This window comes from Tachyglossus aculeatus, chromosome 18, assembly GCF_015852505.1.
Source record: "Tachyglossus aculeatus isolate mTacAcu1 chromosome 18, mTacAcu1.pri, whole genome shotgun sequence".
Classification (NCBI taxonomy): domain Eukaryota; kingdom Metazoa; phylum Chordata; class Mammalia; order Monotremata; family Tachyglossidae; genus Tachyglossus; species Tachyglossus aculeatus.
This window is the reverse complement of record NC_052083.1, coordinates 17,236,502-17,255,686: the sequence shown is the minus strand read 5'-3', so window position 1 is coordinate 17,255,686 and position 19,185 is coordinate 17,236,502. Positions and strand designations below refer to the sequence as shown.

At 45.1% G+C, this 19,185-nt stretch overlaps 1 protein-coding gene and 1 non-coding gene across 2 annotated transcripts in view; both read right to left on the bottom strand.

Annotated features, from left to right (window-relative positions):
* The window catches only part of PKD1L1 (polycystin 1 like 1, transient receptor potential channel interacting), a 97,089-nt gene that overhangs the window by 22,313 nt on the left and 55,591 nt on the right, over positions 1-19,185 (bottom strand). The window contains exons 40-44 of the mRNA XM_038760087.1: positions 18,511-18,676; positions 18,012-18,147; positions 10,873-10,957; positions 6,668-6,786; positions 5,054-5,164 (exon numbers count right to left, since the gene is read on the bottom strand). Of these exons, the coding sequence (XP_038616015.1) occupies positions 5,054-5,164; positions 6,668-6,786; positions 10,873-10,957; positions 18,012-18,147; positions 18,511-18,676 (617 nt within the window). The remainder of the gene's footprint in view (positions 1-5,053; positions 5,165-6,667; positions 6,787-10,872; positions 10,958-18,011; positions 18,148-18,510; positions 18,677-19,185) is intronic.
* LOC119940466 lies at positions 9,924-10,061 on the bottom strand. The gene has a single exon (XR_005454943.1). It is a non-coding gene; the product is annotated as a small nucleolar RNA SNORA7 (small nucleolar RNA).

The following is a 19,185-nucleotide window of genomic DNA, read 5'->3' as shown; positions in this document are numbered from 1 at the left end:
CAATCAAATGAACGCTAATGCTGTCCAAACCCCTAAAAGTGTCAAAGGTTGTTCATTATCGGAAATCACTGTTATTTCAAACAAGGAACTGAAACCCATGCAGTTAGTTTCACCGAGGGAATGTTTATAAATAACATGTTTCGTTTACAGGGTAACTAGATCGCTTCAACTGAAAGGGCCTCGCTTTATTGAATGGTCACAAACCCGACAAGTGGGGAGCCACGGTTTAACTACTAGTTTGCTAGCCCTCAACCATTGTTTCTCGTGGTGGGACAAAAAAACATGAATCTCTGAATATTTCAGTGAATTGATTAGATTAAAAAAAAAAAAGACAAGTCAAAACAGTGGCCTCCATAAAGATCACTGGCATTAAGCAAGAGTAAAGATTCTGTTTCTAAATGCACTTAATAATAATAATAATGGTATTTGTTGAGCGGTTACTATGTGCCAATCACTGTTCTAAGCGCTGGGGTAGATACAAGGTAATCAGGTTGTTCTACATGGGGCTCACAGTCTTAATCCCCATTTTACAGATGAGGGAACTGAGGCACAGAGAATTTAAGTGGCTTGCCCAAGGTCACACAGCAGACAAGGGGAGGAACCGGGATTAGAACCTGTGTCCTCTGACTTCCAAGCTCATGCTCTTTCCACTAAGTCACGCTGAAAGTGTTTAAAATTGTGATTTTTCCCTTTCAACTTTACTGAATAAGGCCCAACCCCCTCTCCCCCCTTCTCCTGTGAGGGGGATTCATCCTCCTATCCCACCCCCATCCAGCCCATCCAGGAACCCTGAAGGATCTACCTGGGAGAGGCTGGAATTGTCATTGTCATAAGGAGAAGCAGCGTGGCTCAATGGAACGAGCGCGGGCTCTGGAGTCAGAGGTCATGGGTTCAAATCCCGGCTCCGCCAATTGTCAGCTGGGTGACTTTGGGCAAGTCACTTCACTTCTCCGGGCCTCAGTGACCTCATCTGTAAAATGGGGATTGAGACTGTGAGCCCCCCGTGGGACAACCTGATCACCTTGTAACCTCCCCAGCGCTTAGAAGAGTGCTTTGCACATAGTAAGTGCTGAATAAATGCCATTAAATGCCATTATTATAGTGGAGGGCACACTTCGAGGTCACCTCACCTCTGGGCCCTTTCTACTAGGCAAGGGGTGTCCACCTCACTCCCCAAATTGTGGAGGCAAAGCTTCTCCTCCTTGACGCCAATGCAATGGGGCCAACCCCCCTCCCTGCCCCCTTGGAGTTGACCCCTATGGTCATACCCCTCCAAACTCTCTTAGCCTCCACTTGAGCCCTATAGAAGGGAGCACTGTAGAAGGAAGTTGAACAGGATGGGAAGAAGAAGCAATGGCAGGCATGTACTGTGCTCTCCCAAGATCCTAGTACAGTGCTCTGCACACAGTCAGCACGCAATCAATACCATAGATTGACTGATTGATTTAGAAGAATGGAGAGTCTGTGCCTCTGATCTAGGAATGGGCCTGCCTGAGCCCGCTGCAACGACCCATCCCTGTTAACTTCCTCAATCAGTGAAAATAGAGGACTAAGTGAAAGAATATTAAATGACGGACAGCTTCCTAAAGGAGACGGTGGAAAGCACATCAATGCATTTCCAACACCCAAAGGTTGACCATAACAATATATATTGTTATGTCAGAGAAGCAGCGTGGCTCAGTGGAAAGAGCTTGGGCTTGGGAGTCAGACGTCCTGGGTTCTAATCCCGTTGTCTGCTGTGTGACTTCGGGCAAGGCACTTCACTTCTCTGTGCTTCAGTTCCCTCATCTGTAAAATGGGGATGAAGACTGTGAGCTCCATGTGGGACAACCTGATAACCTTGTCTCTATGCCAGTGCTCAGAACAGTGTTTCGCACATAGTAAGTGCTTAACAAATACCATAATTATTATATATTATGAAATAGGACTCTGAACAATATACTGTTAACGTGTTAAATATAGCTAACGCTATTAACTTCTATGACCCCCCTAGCAATGTACATATGTCCTGATAATAAAAATCATTGATTTAAATAATTAACTATTTACATAGGTACCCAATTTAAAAAAACAAACACATAACTATCATAACATTTGATCCTGTCAAACCAAATGCTTTAGATATATTGATTTATAGGTCTTCCAAGTCCAGGAACTTCAGCTAATTTTGATCAAAAGTCGTGGCCTGTTTTTTTTTTTTTTCCTGCACCGGTAACGGCATCTTTAGTAGCATGCTTTGAGATCATGCTGTACCGAACTCTGTTTTTGTGCAAAGCATTTGCAATGCAAAGCCCAGAAGCCTTGGGTGTTGGTGTAAAGTTGGCCATACTTGGGGCCTGGTGGTGTCCAATAAACAGAACATTGCCTCCAGAACCCAGAATTTTGCTTCCCTAGCTGTAACTTCTTGGAAAGTCTGACTAGATTGTAAATTCCTTGAGGGCAGGGATCTTGCCTCCCAACTCTACTGTTCTACACTCTCTGAAGCACAGTAAGTGCTCAATATATGCCATTGATTGATTGATTGATTGATTGATAGGACATAAACACTTTGCTCAGAGAGCTTTTAGGGCAAAACCAGAGAGCTTTCACAAAGCTCAACATTCAAATTCAATGGCGCTATCACAGAAAATGGCTACAAGAGGAGTGTTATAGGGGACATCCGTGAGCTGTAGACTGTAAGCTCGTTATAGGCAGAGAATGTGTCTGTTTTTTTATTATACTGTACTCTCCCAATCACTTAGTACAGTGCTCTGCACACAGTAAGTGCTCAATAAATATGACTGGCTGACTGTAAAATACCACAGCTCTTACTGTTATTACCTAGGCAAATTTATGTTTTTTTGACAAATTTATCACGTTATTCTGTTCTTTACGGATCCATCGTCGGTGTTCTTTTTTCCCATCCTCCTCAGGCTCTAAACCACTTGTGGACAAGGGACCATGTCTGAATGTCTGACCGTGTCTGAAGGGACCATGTCCTCCTCCCCTCCCCATCACCCCGCCTCCCTCCTTCTGCTCTTCCCACCTCCCCACCCCACAGCACTTGTGTATATATGTACGTATTTATTATTTTATTTATTTTATTATGGATGTGTATATATCTATAATTCTATTTCTTTATATTGAGGCTACTGATGCCTACTTGTTTTGTTTTGTTGATGTCTCCCCGCTTCTAGACTGTGAGCCCATTGTTGGGCAGGGATGGTCTCTGTTGCTGAATTGTACTTCCCAAGCGCTTAGTACAGTCCTCTGCACACAGTAAGAGCTCAATTAACATTCAATACTCAATATTCAATACTCAATACTCAATTAATCCGACCTCTGCCACTTGTCAGCTGTGTGACTTTGGGCAGGTCACTTAACTTCTCTGTGCCTCAGTTCCCTCATCTGTAAAATGGGGATTAAGACTGTGAGCCCCACGTGGGACAACCCGATCACCTTGTAAACTCCCCAGCGCTTAGAACAGTGCTTTGCACATAGTAAACGCTTAATAAATGCCATTAAAAAAAATTAATACGATGAATGAGTGAATGAATTATCCTTGGACTGTCTGCAGTGTTTAGTATGGAGCTGTGCAAACAGCAGGTGTGCAACAAATGCAATAAATGATGAACTCCCTTCTCAGTGTTTAGATTTTAAAATCACCATCAGCGGCATTTCCCGGCTGCCTGTCACAGCACTTACATTCATAGCTTTAAACTCTGTTGCTTCCCTTACTTGTCATTTATTTTAGGTCTGTCTCCTCCTCTGGAGTGCAAGTTCCTTGAAGCCAGAAATTGTGTCTCCTCATTCTATTGTACTTTCCCAAGCACTGACTATAGTGTTCTGCACAGAATGAGTTCTCAGGAAATATTCCTGATTGACTTGGGCTGGGGGGGTTCTATTAGCACATTATAGCATGGACTTGGGAATCAGAAGGAGCGGCGTAGGGAATAGACTACAGTCCCGCCACTTGTCTGCTGTGTGACCTTGGGCAAGCCACTTAACTTCTCTGGGCCTCAGTTCCCTCACCCGTTAAATGGAGTTGGAGACTGTGAGCCCCACGTGGGATAGGGACTGTGTCCCACCCAATTTGCTCGTATCCACCCTAGTGCTTAGTACAGTGCCTAGCACATAGTAAGTGCTTGCGTGGCTCAGTGGAAAGGGCACGGGCTTTGGAGTCAGAGGTCATGGGTTCGAATCCCACCTCTGCCACATGTCTGCTGTGGGACCTTGGGCAAGTCACTTAACTGCTCTGAGCCTCAGTTCTCTCATCTGTAAAATGGGGATTAAAACTGTGAGCCCCCCATGGGACAACTTGATCACCTTGTATCCCCCCCAGCGCTTAGAACAGTGCTTTGCACATAGTAAGCGCTTAGCAAAAAAAAAATACCTTCTAGACTGTGAGCCTGTTGTTGGGTAGGGGCTGTCTCTATATGTTGCTGACTTGTACTTCCCAAGTGCTTAGTACAGTGCTCTGCACACAGTAAGTGCTCAATAAATACAGCTGAATGAAATACTGTAATTATTCAGCGCTTAGTACAGTGCCTGGCACATAGTAAGCACTTAACAAATACCATTACTATCATCATTATTTGGGTTTTCTAATTCTGGCTCCACCACATGTCTGCTGTGTGACTTTGGGAAAGTCACTTAACTGGGTCTTAGTTACCTCATCTGTAAAATGAGGTTTAAGTGTGAGCCCCATGTGGGACAGGGACTGTGTCCAACCTTAACTTGTATCTACTCCAGTGCTTAGAACAGTGTTTGGCACATAGTAAGCACGTAACAAATACTGTTAAAAAAAGACCCCCGTAAGAAACAAAACAGCCTGATTAGCTGGCAAGTAGAGGGATCCATGCAGACAAAATGAGTGATTGTGTGGGTGGCACTGGAGAGTTAATCAGTGCCATTATCCATATTTTACTACCAGGGAAATTTGGTTAACTTATTCCTGACCTTCCAGGGACAAACCCAGAGTACTTTTGTCCGTCTTTGCTGGGCTCTTACAACTAGGTTCCATTCATTCCTCATCTAGGCCTAACCCAAACCAAACCAAGCCAACAAGCCTTACCTGGTAAATTCATTCCGGATGGCTTGGTTCAGAAAATATTCTTCCTTGGAAATGCTTCCAAGTATTATAAACAAGAGCAGAAATAACATAAGGGTGTGTAGGAAAAATTCTCTGTGGGGAAAAATGAAGAGATCGACATTGCGTTATTATTTTGCACCAGAATTACAGCTATTTTACTTTATGAGCTGCCAAAAGCAATACTTGGAAAATAACACTATTTGGCTTTTCTATAGTACTGTACACCTAAGTGCTTTGAATTATGAACTGGCGATCACTATATTTTCCTATGAGGTAAGTCAGTATAACATCGGACTTCCCCACACCTTGCGGATGTGAGAATGGAATGAGTAAGAGTCCTGATGTGTCTCATCCCTTGGCACCTGCCAGCCAGATGGGCTGGTGGATGAACTGAAGGCAGCTCTCGTTTGATTCAACGGAACCCGGCTGAAAATAAATGAAACAGAAAGCATTTTCCATCAGTGTCGATTAATGAGGTGGCAGAGCCCAAATCCTTATAGAAAATAATGCCCGGGGGCAGCCACAGGCAACATTTTGGCTGATGTGAAAGCAATACTGCAACAGCCTCCTCGTTGACCTCCCTACCTCCTGTTTCTCCCCACTCCAGTCTTTACTTCACTAGGCTGCCTGAATCCTTTTTCTAAAATCATTTCAGCCCGTATCTCCCACTCCTCAAGAATTTCCAGTGGCCTCCCATCCACCTCCACATCAATTCCATAATGACTAAACCCTCACAAAATTAACATTGAAAACAGAACCAAAAATCAGGACTGCTTCGTGCAAATCCAACAGTTCCTGCCCAAACCTGAGGGCATCAAACGATTAAGACAATACGTACTGGCTCACCTTCCCTTTTTTATATGAGTGAAACAGAGTGGCTATTCAATTAAGAAATATTCACGTTTTGGCTATATCATACCTTCCAGCATCAGTCTGGCCTTGTAAAGAATAAAAAAACCAACATGTCAGGGGGGAAAAAAGACTTGATCTCTGACTTCTTATTTAGTCAGAATATGATCTTCCTGAAAGCTTTCACATCTAAATCCTCCCCTTCCTCTTGGGGGTCAAGTTGGTTTGCATATGACCTTTAATTTTAATCTTCAAACCTCCTTTCGTGCTATAGGCAAGTTTAGGATGCATCTTTTGGCCATACTCATCATGAACTCCTCTGTTCAGCCGGTTCGGTTCTGCCGAGCGAAGTTTTCACATTTTGCAAGCTATATCCCAAGGAAAACATAATATTTCCCCCTGGAAAATGAGTTCATGCTTAAGTTGGTTCACATACAGATGAGTTTTGTTTTAAGAAGAAAGAGAATCCAATTTAAACAGCTACATAAAGGATGGCATGATTTTTTTTTTCTTCACCTAAATGATCAAGAATGAATACAAATTCCCAAAATAAGTCAGAAAGATTTGGGAGGGGCCTAAATCATCCTAGGATTTTAAGATTCCTTTTGTTTTTGGCAGCAGCCCTCAGGAGAGGTAAAATTCCCCAGATAAAAATGGCCGCAGCCCCCGCACAACTAAATTTGAGAGAGGGTTCACGATCCAGGAGGTGGGATCTAGGATGAATAAAAATCCAAGTTTTTTCCCTACTTGAGAGTCTCCTGAATGACTGTTTCTTTTCGGAGTCTCTCCTTAGCTTCTTTGAGCTGGGCTGGAGCGGGAGGGCGGGCCCAGCGCGAGTGGCGGGTTCGCTGTCGGACGGCCAAGATCTGTCAGGGAGAAGAAGAAGGGCATCAGGTCACTCAGCTGGGCCAGAAGGATCGAACGGAAAACCAAGTGCTGCCTGCCTTGTTCAATACCAAGAAACCGCACAGCGCAATGCTGAGGGTTTCACACTACGCATGAGGAATCAATCATCCCATGGTATGTATTGAGCATTTCCTGTGGTAGAGCACTGTACTAAGCACTTGGGGAAGGACAGTACCGTTCAGAAAGGAGACAGACAGTAATATAAATCAATAATTTACAGATCTGCACATAAGGTTCTGGGGCGGAGGGTGGAGTGAATACCAAATGCCCAAAGGGTATGGATGAACAAAGAGTCTTTTAGTGCCTATGTTACAAACGACATCAACGAGGGGGAAAAAAAAATTGCAATCCTGCTGCTTATCGCAGACAACTTTTTCCACTAAAGACAAAAGATGAATTGTAGCTATAGCCATGGAAAAGGACAGTTTTACCTGAAGAATGTGCCCAATAGTAGTGCTGGAATTTGGCTTCTTTGGTATTTGTAAAACAACTCTGTTTAGAGAATTTCTACATGCAAACAAACTCACTTTGGAATCAACTTGGAATACTAAGATTTTCTTGGGTTTAAATCAACTGAAAGCGCTTAGTACAGTGCTTTGCATACAGTAAGCGCTCAATAAATGCAGTTGAATTGAACGAATGAATGAATGAATGAATGAACTGAAAATTTCCCACTTGTTTTCGGTCAAATGATAGGGTTATAGTGTAAGGACACATGGGTTTGCTCTGAGATCAGGAATTATGAATTTAAGAGAAGATTGTGACTCAGCTTGTTAGGTCATTTCAGGTGAAAACAATTATCTCTGGGTGTAATTTAGGCCTCCTGGGGGACTTAGAGATTCATATAGATTCATTCATATATGAATGGCAACATTCATATATGTTGCCAATTTGTACTTCCCAAGCGCTTAGTACAGTGCTCTGCACACAGTAAGCGCTCAATAAATACAATTGATTGATTGATTGATATAGTACATATAGTACTAGTACATATTCTTAGTACATATAGTAAGCACTTAATAAAATCCATAATTGTGAATTATTATTTAATCCCAATAGGGATTAAATAAATTAGGGTCCTGAAAACTAAATAGCTCATATCTTCTCCAATTATTATCAAACTATTAGCTCAGGAAGCCGGCTTGGGAGTCAGAGGTCGTGAGTTCTAATCCCAGCTCCGCCACTTGTCGGCTGTGTGACTTTGGGCAAGTCACTTCTTTGTGCCTCAGTTACCTCATCTGTAAAATGGGGATGAAGACTTTGAGCCCCACATGGGACAACCTGATGACCTTGTATCTATCACAGTGCTTAGAAAAGAGCTGGGCACATAGTAAGCACTTGACAAATACCATCATCATCATCATTATTATTATTATTACCTTATTTGATTCAATATTTAGCTATGTGGGTCCTTAACTAATTTGTATTTCAGGTCTCATGGGGAAAGTTCATGCGCCCACACCCATACACATAAAGGAGGATGGTTTCTGTCTGAACCAAGGCCTCAGAGCTTTAGAGGAGGTTGGCAGGTGACTTTAAGTCTCTAACTGGCAATGATTCAGATGTGGGGAGGAAACTGAAGCTTCACGGCTTAGCGGAATGACCGCAGGACTGGTAGTCAGGAGCCAGGTTCTAAACCTGCCTCCACCACTGGTCTGCTGTGTGCCCCAGGGCAAGACATTAACATCTCTGGTCCTCAGTTTCCTCATATGTGAAATGGGGGTTAAATAATGTTTCCCTCCCTCTTAGACTGTAAACCCCAATGTGGGACAGGGACTATTTCTGATCTGATTGGATTGTATCAATCCCAGCACTTAGTACAGAGCTTAGCATTTAGTAAGTGCTTGACAAATACCATTCATGTTATTATAACCATAATAATAATAATAATAACCAAGTGAGTGGGAAACTGGAAAGAAACAGGGAAAAAAGAAGAAAAGTGGGGGGGTGTGGTGAGGGTAGGGAGGGAAGGGTTTGATGATTGGGAGCAGATGACCCAATCTAGGAGAAAAGGAGGGGAGGGTTGGGGTGGTGAGGAGGAAGACGGGAGTGAAAGAGAGGGGTAGGAAAGAAAGGGGAAGCAGCATTGGCCTAGTGGAAAGAGCCCAAGTCTGGGAATCAGAGGACCTGGGTTCTCTTTTCCGGCTCCACCACCTGTCTGCCCTGTGACCTTGGGCAATTCACTTAACATCTCTGAGCCCCCGTTACCTCAACTGCAAAATGGGGATTAAATCCTTCTCCTCCAATGTAGACTGTGAGCCCCATGTAGGACAGGGTCTTTGTCCAACCATTATCTCGAATCTAGGCAAGGGTTTAGTACAGTACCTGGCCCATAGTAAGTGCTTAATGAGGACCATTAAAAGAAGAGAGAGAGAGAGAAGAGAAGAGGTGTGGGAGGGAGGGTGTGAATAGAAAAAGCAGGGAGGTATGAAAGCCCTTACATGGGGGGATAGGTGTGGGAGCGGGAGGAGAATTAACTGGGGGCGGATTTCAGGAGCTCCATCTTTTGCTCAAACAATCATGTCATTTCCAAATGCATAGTTCAGACAAAAACTTCTGGGTCTGAGGAGGATGAGAGGCGCAGTTGGAGTCTGCTTGGCTATAAATCTCTTTTCTTGTCTTGACTTATGCTGTCCAGTTGTCTCCAACCCATAGTGACACCACGGACACATTTTTCCTAGAATGCCCCCCCTCCATCTGCAATTGTTCTGGCAGTGTAGCCATAAAGTTCTCTTGGTAAAAACATAGAAGCGGTTTACCATTGCCTCCTTTCACGCAGTAAAATAATAATAATAATAATGTTGGTATTTTTAAGCGCTATGTGCCAAGCACTGTTCTAAGCACTTGGGGGGATACAAGGTAATCAAGGTTGTCCCACGTGGGGCTCATAATCTTAATCCCCGTTTTACAGACGAAGGAACTGAGGCACAGAGAAGTTAAGTGACTTGCCCAGAGTCACACAGCTGACAAATAGCGGAGCTGGGATTAAAACCCATGACCTCTGATTCCCAAGCCCGTGCTCTTTCCACTGAACCATGCTGCTTTTCCACCCTCGACTCTCTCCCGTGCCGCTGCTGCCCAGTACAGGGGAGTCTTGACTTGTAGCAGATTGCCTTCCATTCGTTAGCCGCTGCCCTAGCTAGGAATAGAATGAGTATGCCCCTGCTTGACTCTCCCTCCTGTAGTCAAGACTGGTAGAGTACTGGAAACTCTCCAGGTGTGGCCCTGAGAGGGAATAAATGCCTTACTTTTTCAAATTCAGTCGCAGGAACAAGCGGGCAATGGCAAGGAGTGGGAGGAAAGAAATGATCGGCAAAAGGGTCCCATTCATATTCAAGGCCCAGTTTTGTAGAACTTCCTTCTCTCCAGGCTGCGACCAAAGCTAAAAGAAATATCTAAGAGAAAACATCATAATTTAGAGAGAACTAACCCTTGTTGTCTTTCTACACAAGGAAGACTTCCTTCAGATCTTGACGAAAAGTCAGGCAAGCATTACCCTAAGTGTAACTTTTTCTTTGTCCCAAGCATATAAACAATCAGTCAACAATCAATCAATGATATTTAGTAACTTTGAAGACTCAGTGAGTACTTGTTGACTTTACAGAATAGGGACACTAAAACACATTATTTGAGTTTCATTCAATTTATTCAATCATATTTATTGAGTGCTTACTGTGTGCAGAGCACTGTACTAAGCACTTGGGAAGTACAAATTGGCTCTACCACCCACCCACTTATCTTCAAGTTAATAGCCAGCAAGAAGGGAGAGGGATGTGGAAATAAGAGGCGGATGGGACCCAATAACTGAGCCATTCATTTCTGGGTAACCAGAAATTGGCTAAACTCATTCCCCAACCCTGTATACTTCCCATACTTATCAAGTACATCCAACAAGTTAAAGGTATATGAAAGTTGATTTTTCTCTCAGAATGAACTAAGGTGATGCTCTAGGGACATGAAAAAGGATCACTCCACAGAGGGAGGATCAGGAAATATGACCAGGCTCATCGTTACTAAGTACAAAGAACAATAAAAATGTTACTTACCCCAAAGGGCTGGATAACCAAAATGCAGGTCACAATAGAGAAGAACACCAAGTGGAGCCAAATGATACATTTTGAAGGACCAAACCTGGGGAATGGGAGGAGAATTAAACTCATGATTTCCTACTTCCAAGATAGATTTTTTTTTTCTGGGACTTAACCAACCCCAGTGGCATAGATGTAAACACCCGGGCAAATCCCTTGTGAATCAATAATGGAATCAGGGTCCTTTATGGACCTCAACTACACTAAGGCAATAACTGTTCTTCTGCCCACTGAGCTTCCATCACTTGTGGAAGATAATCATTTCTCTTATCTGGGATCTTTCACAATTTAGCCCATAATTCCCCCGGCTCCTCTTCCTTCTGTTCAGCCTCAGAGGGACAAATAATGGTCGAAAGTAGAAATGAGACTCAGAAATTCTAGTGGGAGGAAAGAGGAGAGTTAGCAATATCCAGCACTGTGAGAATATTAAGATATGTTCCTGCTGGGCTGGTCAACGAATCCTCGCTATGCAGAAAACAGCGTATAGAAGTGCTCTTTCTACATCATCTAACTCTTTTGCGGCACATTTTAGGAATGTGCTTTTTTGTACAGTCAAGGCATTATTTCAAGTGAAGGGCTAACTGATTTCAAATGAAAACGTCAGATTACGTGAAGTCGAAATTTTGCTATTGATGAACTATTCCCATTAGAAATGCAAAGCCCTTTATTACTCAGAGGAATCATTGAACAACCACACACACAGCCTCAAAATCATACTACAATTCATTTATTGAATATTGAGATGTGTTGTGACATTGTTACACTCTGTTCTTCCACGGCAGCTGTTTCCATGACACATTTTTTTTTATAGAATGTCATTAGAGAATGTTTGGTAATAGTCTTCCAACAATTTGCATTTTTCTGGATATAGTAAGATGTGATATCACTGCATCAGTCAAGGTATGTGGAGCCATATCAAATGAAGCAATCAATCAATCAATCAATCGTATTTATTGAGCGCTTACTATGTGCAGAGCACTGTACTAAGCGCTTGGGAAGTACAAATTGGCATCACATAGAGACAGTCCCTGCCCAACAGTGGGCTCACAGTCTAAAAGGGGGAGACAGAGAACAGAACCAAACATACCAACAAAATAAAATAAGTAGGCTAGAAATGTACAAGTAAAATAAATAAATACATAAATAAATAGAGTAATAAATATGTACAACCATATATACATATATACAGGTGCTGTGGGGAAGGGAAGGAGGTAAGATGGGGGGATGGAGAGGGGGACGAAGGGGACAGGAAAGAAGGGGCTCAGTCTGGGAAGGCCTCCTGGAGGAGGTGAGCTCTCAGCAGGGCCTTGAAGGGAGGAAGAGAGCTAGCTTGGCGGATGGGCAGAGGGAGGGCATTCCAGGCCCGGGGGATGACGTGGGCCGGGGGTCGATGGCGGGACAGGCGAGAGCGAGGTACGGTGAGGAGATTAGCGGTGGAGGAGCGGAGGGTGCGGGCTGGGCAGTAGAAGGAGAGAAGGGAGGTGAGGTAGGAGGGGGCGAGGTGATGGACAGCCTTGAAGCCCAGGGTGAGGAGTTTCTGCCTGATGTGCAGATTGATCGGTAGCCATTGGAGGTTTTTGAGGAGGGGAGTAATATGTCCAGAGCGTTTCTGGACAAAGATAATCCGGGCAGCAGCATGAAGTATGGATTGAAGTGGAGAGAGACACGAGGATGGGAGATCAGAGAGAAGGCTAGTGCAGTAGTCCAGACGGGATAGGATGAGAGCTTGAATTAGCAGGGTAGCGGTTTGGATGGAGAGGAAAGGGCGGATCTTGGCAATGTTGCGGAGCTGAGACCGGCAGGTTTTGGTGACGGCTTGGATGTGAGGGGTGAATGAGAGAGCGGAGTCGAGGATGACACCAAGGTCGCGGGCTTGTGAGACGGGAAGGATGGTAGTGCCGTCAACAGAGATGGGAAAGTCAGGGAGAGGACAAGGTTTGGGAGGGAAGACAAGGAGCTCAGTCTTCGACATGTTGAGCTTTAGGTGGCGGGCGGACATCCAGATGGAGATGTCCTGAAGGCAGGAGGAGATGCGAGCCTGGAGGGAGGGGGAGAGAGCAGGGGCAGAGATGTAGATCTGGGTGTCATCAGCGTAGAGATGATAGTTGAAGCCGTGGGAGCGAATGAGGTCACCAAGGGAGTGAGTGTATATTGAGAACAGAAGGGGACCAAGCACTGAACCTTGGGGAACCCCCACAGTAAGAGGATGGGAGGGGGAGGAGGAGCCTGCAAAAGAGACTGAGAAAGAACGACCGGAGAGATAAGAGGAGAACCAGGAGAGGACGGAGTCTGTGAAGCCAAGGTCAGATAACGTGTTGAGGAGAAGGGGGTGGTCCACAGTGTCAAAGGCAGCTGAGAGGTCGAGGAGGATTAGGACAGAGTATGAGCCGTTGGATTTGGCAAGCAGGAGGTCATTGGTGACCTTTGAGAGGGCAGTTTCCGTGGAATGAAGGGGACGGAAGCCAGACTGGAGGGGGTCGAGGAGAGAGTTGTTGTTGAGGAATTCTAGGCAGCGCGTGTAGACAACTCGTTCAAGGAGTTTGGAAAGGAATGGTAGGAGGGATATGGGACGATAACTAGAAGGTGAGGTGGGGTCAAGAGAGGGTTTTTTTAGGATGGGAGAGACATGGGCATGTTTGAAGGCAGAGGGGAAGGAACCAGTGGAGAGTGAGCGGTTGAAGATGGAAGTTAAGGAGGGGAGAAGGGATGGAGCGAGAGATTTCATAAGATGAGAGGGAATGGGGTCAGAAGCACAGGTGGCCGGAGCAGCACTTGAGAGCAGGGAGGAGAGCTCCTCTGAGGATACTGCTGGGAAGGATGGGAGAGTAGCAGAGAGTGTTGAGAGCCGGGGGGTTGGAGAAAGGGGGGAAGAGACTTTGGGGAGGTCGGACCTGATGGATTTAATTTTGTTAATGAAGTAGGAGGCCAGATCGTTGGGGGTGAGGGAAGGAGGAGGGGGAGGAACCGGGGGCCTGAGAAGGGAGTTGAATGTACGGAAGAGCTGGCGGGGGTGATGGGCATGGGTGTCAATAAGGGAGGAGAAATAGTTTTGTCTGGCAGAAGAGAGGGCTGAGTTAAGGCAGGAAAGGATAAACTTGAAGTGAACGAGGTTGGCATGGTGTTTAGACTTTCACCAGCAGCGTTCGGCAGCTCGAGCATAAGAGCGAAGGAGGCGGACAGTGGCAGTGATCCAGGGCTGTGGGTTAGTGGTGCGAGAACGGCGAAGGGAAAGGGGAGCGAGCGAGTCTAGCTGAGTAGAAAGGGTAGAGTTGAGAGCAGTAATCTGATCATCAAGACTGGGTAGAGAGGAGAGGGCAGCGAGGTGGGGTGTGAGGCGCTCCGAAAGATGGGTGGGGTCCAGAGAGCGGAGATCTCTGTGAGGGAGTAATGCGGATTTACAGGGGAAAGGAGTGTGAGTGAGGAGGCAGGTGAGAAGATTATGATCAGAGAGAGGGATCACAGAGTTGGTGAGGGTGGACACAGTGCAGCGGTAGGAGATGATGAGGTCGAGGGTATGACCAAGTTGGTGAGTGGGTGAGGTGGGGTGGAGGAAGAGGTTAGCAGAGTCAAGGAGAGATAGAAGGCGGGCGGCAGAGGAGTCATTAGGGATATCCATGTGGATATTGAAGTCTCCGAGGATCAGAGTGGGCATGGAAAAGGAGAGAAGGAATGTGAGGAAGGGGTCAAAGTCGTTAAAGAAGTTGGAAGTGGGGCCCGGAGGGCAAGTTTTCTTTAACACAGAGTTCACCAAGAACATTAGCTCCTCATCCTAGGAGGACTGTGTGTCCTTTCTTAAAGATTAAGCACTAGTTTAGTGGTATTTATCATTCCAGTATATAGCACGAAAAGGAATTTCATCTTCCTTTTCCCGAGATTCCCCACAACACAGCCACATATTTAAGGAGCACATTCTGGCTAGATCATGGGTATGTCTGTATTTACTATTTTTTAATCAATCAATCAATCAATCAATCAATCAATCGTATTTATTGAGCGCTTACTATGTGCAGAGCACTGTACTAAGCGCTTGGGAAGTACAAATTGGCATCACATAGAGACAGTCCCTACCCGATAGTGGGCTCACAGTCTAAAAGGGGGAGACAGAGAACAGAACCAAACATACCAACAAAATAAAATAAGTAGGATAGAAATGTACAAGTAAAATAAATAAATAAATAAATAAACAGAGTAATAAATATGTACAACCATATATACATATATACAGGTGCTGTGGGGAGGGGAAGGCGGTAAGGCGGGGGGATGGAGAGGGGGACGAGGGGGAGAGGAAAGAAGGGGCTCAATCTGGGAAGGCCTCCTGGAGGAGGTGAGCTCTCAGCAGGGCCTTGAAGGGAGGAAGAGAGCTAGCTTGGCGGATGGGCAGAGGGAGGGCATTCCAGGCCCGGGGGATGACGTGGGCCGGGGGTCGAGGGCGGGACAGGCGAGAGCGAGGTACAGTGAGGAGATTAGTGGTGGAGGAGCGGAGGGTGCGGGCTGGGCAGTAGAAGGAGAGAAGGGAGGTGAGGTAGGAGGGGGCGAGGTGATGGACAGCCTTGAAGCCCAGGGTGAGGAGTTTCTGCCTGATGCGCAGATTGATCGGTAGCCATTGGAGGTTTTTGAGGAGGGGAGTGATATGTCCAGAGCGTTTCTGGACAAAGATAATCCGGGCAGCAGCATGAAGTATGGATTGAAGTGGAGAGAGACACGAGGATGGGAGATCAGAGAGAAGGCTAGTGCAGTAGTCCAGACGGGATAGGATGAGAGCTTGAATTAGCAGGGTAGCGGTTTGGATGGAGAGGAAAGGGCGGATCTTGGCAATTTAATCTATTTAATGATTCATTTATTCAACTTCAACTTCTTCCTTTTTATCCTTTCGATCTATGCTCTTACTTGGTTACCTATTGTATTTTTAACACTGTTTATTCCCCTGACTTTCCCCATGCAATTATAAATTCCTCCAGGGCGGCGGCCCTGTCATGTGCTTATGTTGTCTACAGTGCCCTGCTCACTGAGGTGTTCTGTCGTGCTGATGAAAATGATTATGATGATCCACAATCTCAGCCTGAGCATCTTCCCTCCCTTTTTTATGGTATTTTTAAGTGCTTACTATGTGCCAGGCACTGTGCTAAGCACTAGGGTAGATACAAGTTAATCTGGTTGGACACAGTCCCTGTCCCAAATGGGGCTCACTGTCTTCATCCTCATTTTATACGTGACGTAACTGAGGCACAGAGAAGTTGAGTGTCTTGCCCAAGGTCACACAGAAGACAGTGGCGGAGCTGGGATTAGAACCCAGGTCCTCTGACTTCCAGGCTCTTTCCACTAGGCCACACTGCTTCTCATCCCTCAATTCCTTCAATTAAAAATGGGGATGAGACAAGCTCTCCTACTCAGACTGTGAGCCACATGTAGGACATAGACTACCTCTGATCTGATTATCTTCTAAGGGACTAACATAATTACATTAATAAAATCATTTACCAGGATCACCTCAGGATCACCTTGGGATTTACTCTGATGAAGTATCAGTCTTCTACTTCAGTGGCCATTTGATACGTGGCATACTTCAACGAGGGATTCAGCAATTTCCCCTTCAAACTCCTTCAGAACTCTCAAAAGAACACCATCTGGTCCGAATGAATTATTTACTTCTAATCTACCGACGTGGTCTGAAGCCATCAAAATTTCATACAGTTCTGCTGACTCGCTTGCTGCAAAAAAGCAATTTGGGTGTCGAAATTCTCTAACGTCTTCTTCGGGAAACATCAAACTAAAAAATGTATTGAGTCAGATGAAGTTTGAAACTGTTGTTTGGATCAGTGAGCAAGAGGACTCTAGCACTATTCCCACCGCTAATACTCCTGGAATGTAGTTACCTTGCTTTGTTGAAAGTATCATCATCATCATCATCAATCGTATTTATCGAGCGCTTACTGTGTGCAGAGCGCTGTACTAAGCACTTGGGAAGTACAAGTTGGCAACATATAGAGACGGTCCCTACCCAACAACAGGCTCACAGTCTAGAAGGGGGACTCACTGTTAATGTTCTTTGCCCCTGTCTTCCCCTACTTAGACTGTGGGGAAAGGGAACTGCCTGTCTTGATTATCTTTTTACCCCAATGATCAGGAGAGTGCTTTTTTAATGACATTTCTTAAGCGCTTAATATGTTTCAGGAACTATTCTAAGGGCTGGGATAGCTGATTCAAGGTAATCAGGTTGGATACCGTCCATGTCCCACATGGGGCTCCCAGTCTTAATCCCCATTTTACAGATGTAACCGAGGCACAGAGAAGTGAAGTGACCTGCCAAAGGTCACACAGCCGACGAGTCGCAGAGCCAGAACCAGAGTCCTTCTGACTCCAAGGGCCCTGCTCTATCCACGAGGCCATGTTGCTTTTTCAGTGTTTGGCACATAGTAATGAATAGCATTGCTTTTCGCGCTTAGTACAGTGCTCTGCACATAGTAAGCGCTCAATAAATACGATTGATTGATTGCTTTTGCTAATACTCCCATTACTACAAGAGATTTAGGGAATTCTTGCAAATACGTGTTCTCCCCTCTAGGTAGGCTGAACCCTTTGTGGTACAAGGACTGCATCTGACCTGAATATCTTGTATCTACCCCATTGCTTAGTATGGTGCATGGAACGTAGTAAGCGCTTAACAAATACCATTATTATTATTGTTTGATTAGGACTACTCCTTCCTGGTGGTTTTTTTCTCTCTGGGACCAGGCCTCTCCTTTCTCTGCTGGGGTAAGAGAAAGGATATATGCCTGTTCCTGCTGTGGCATCCATGTATATGTATATATGTTTGTACATATTTATTACTCTATTTATTTATTTATTTTACTTGTACATATCTATTCTATTTATTTTATTTTGTTAGTATGTTTGGTTTTGTTCTCTGTCTCCCCCTTTTAGACTGTGAGCCCACTGTTGGGTAGGGACTGTCTCTATACGTTGCCAATTTGTACTTCCCAAGCGCTTAGTACGGTGCTCTGCACAGAGTAAGCGCTCAATAAATACGATTGATGATGATGATGACACCGTGCTTCCCACCTGGGAACCATTTTATGATTATGCTCTTTGCTTCATACCCGAATCCGAGTAGCCCCGTTATCACTAAACAGGTCAAGGAAACGAGTCCACAGATGGCCCACGCCACATAACGCCACCAGGGAGGTAGCTCCATTTGTCTTCTTGGAACGGGTGGTCGAAAGGTGCTCCTGGACTCTAAAGAAAACAGAAGAAGAGGCAACGCATCCATCTCAATTACAGCCGGAAAAACAATGGGGCCTAGTGGAAGGAGTCTAGAACTGGGCATTTAGAGACCTGGGTTCTAAACCCGGCTCCCCATTTGCCTCCTGGGTTACTTTGGGCAACTCACTCAACTTCTCAAAGCCTTAGTTTCCTCATCTGAAAAAGAGAGGTGAACTCGCTCTTAGATTGTGCACTCGTTGTGGGACAAGAACCAGCGTCAGATTGGACTGTATTTACCCCCAGCATTTAGCACGGGGTTTGGAAAACAGTAAGGGCTTCACAAATACTGCAACTATTATCGCTACATGATAAGTAAGTCTGTATTGATATTCTAACCTGATGAGTATAAAGGATGGTGACCATGGCTCCACTTTTGAGTAGGCTGATGGCTGGCCTCAAACCCCGAAGGGATCCTTTCCGAGGTGAGACCGCTTTCTCTCTCCGCTCTCCCGGAGAAGCTTCCAGATGGGATGCCCGGAGTCAATGAGTTCAGCACCCCACCCTATAGAACAGCAGTAGCATAAAGCACTTTATAAGTTTGACATCCGCAGCATATCATAATTCATTCATTCATTCAATCGTATGTATAATAATAATAATAATAATGGCATTTATTAAGCGCTTACTATGTGCAAAGCACTGTTCTAAGCGCTGGGGAGGTTACAAGGTGATCAGGCTGTCCCACGGGGGGCTCACAATCTTCATCCCCATTTTACAGATGAGGTAACTGAGGCCCAGAGAAGTTAAGTGACTTGCCCAAAGTCACACGGCTGACAATTGGTGGAGCCAGGATTTGAACCCATGACCTCTGACTCCAAAGCCCATGCTCTTTCCACTGAGCCACGCTGCTTCTGCTGTATTGAGCACTTACTGTGTGCAGAGCACTGTACTAAGTGCTTGGGAAGTACAAATCAGCAACATATAATGTAATAATGTATAATAATCTATAATGTAAGCTATAAAGCCACAGAATGAGAATGGGGTGTTTTTCTAGAGATACTGGGAGTGGTT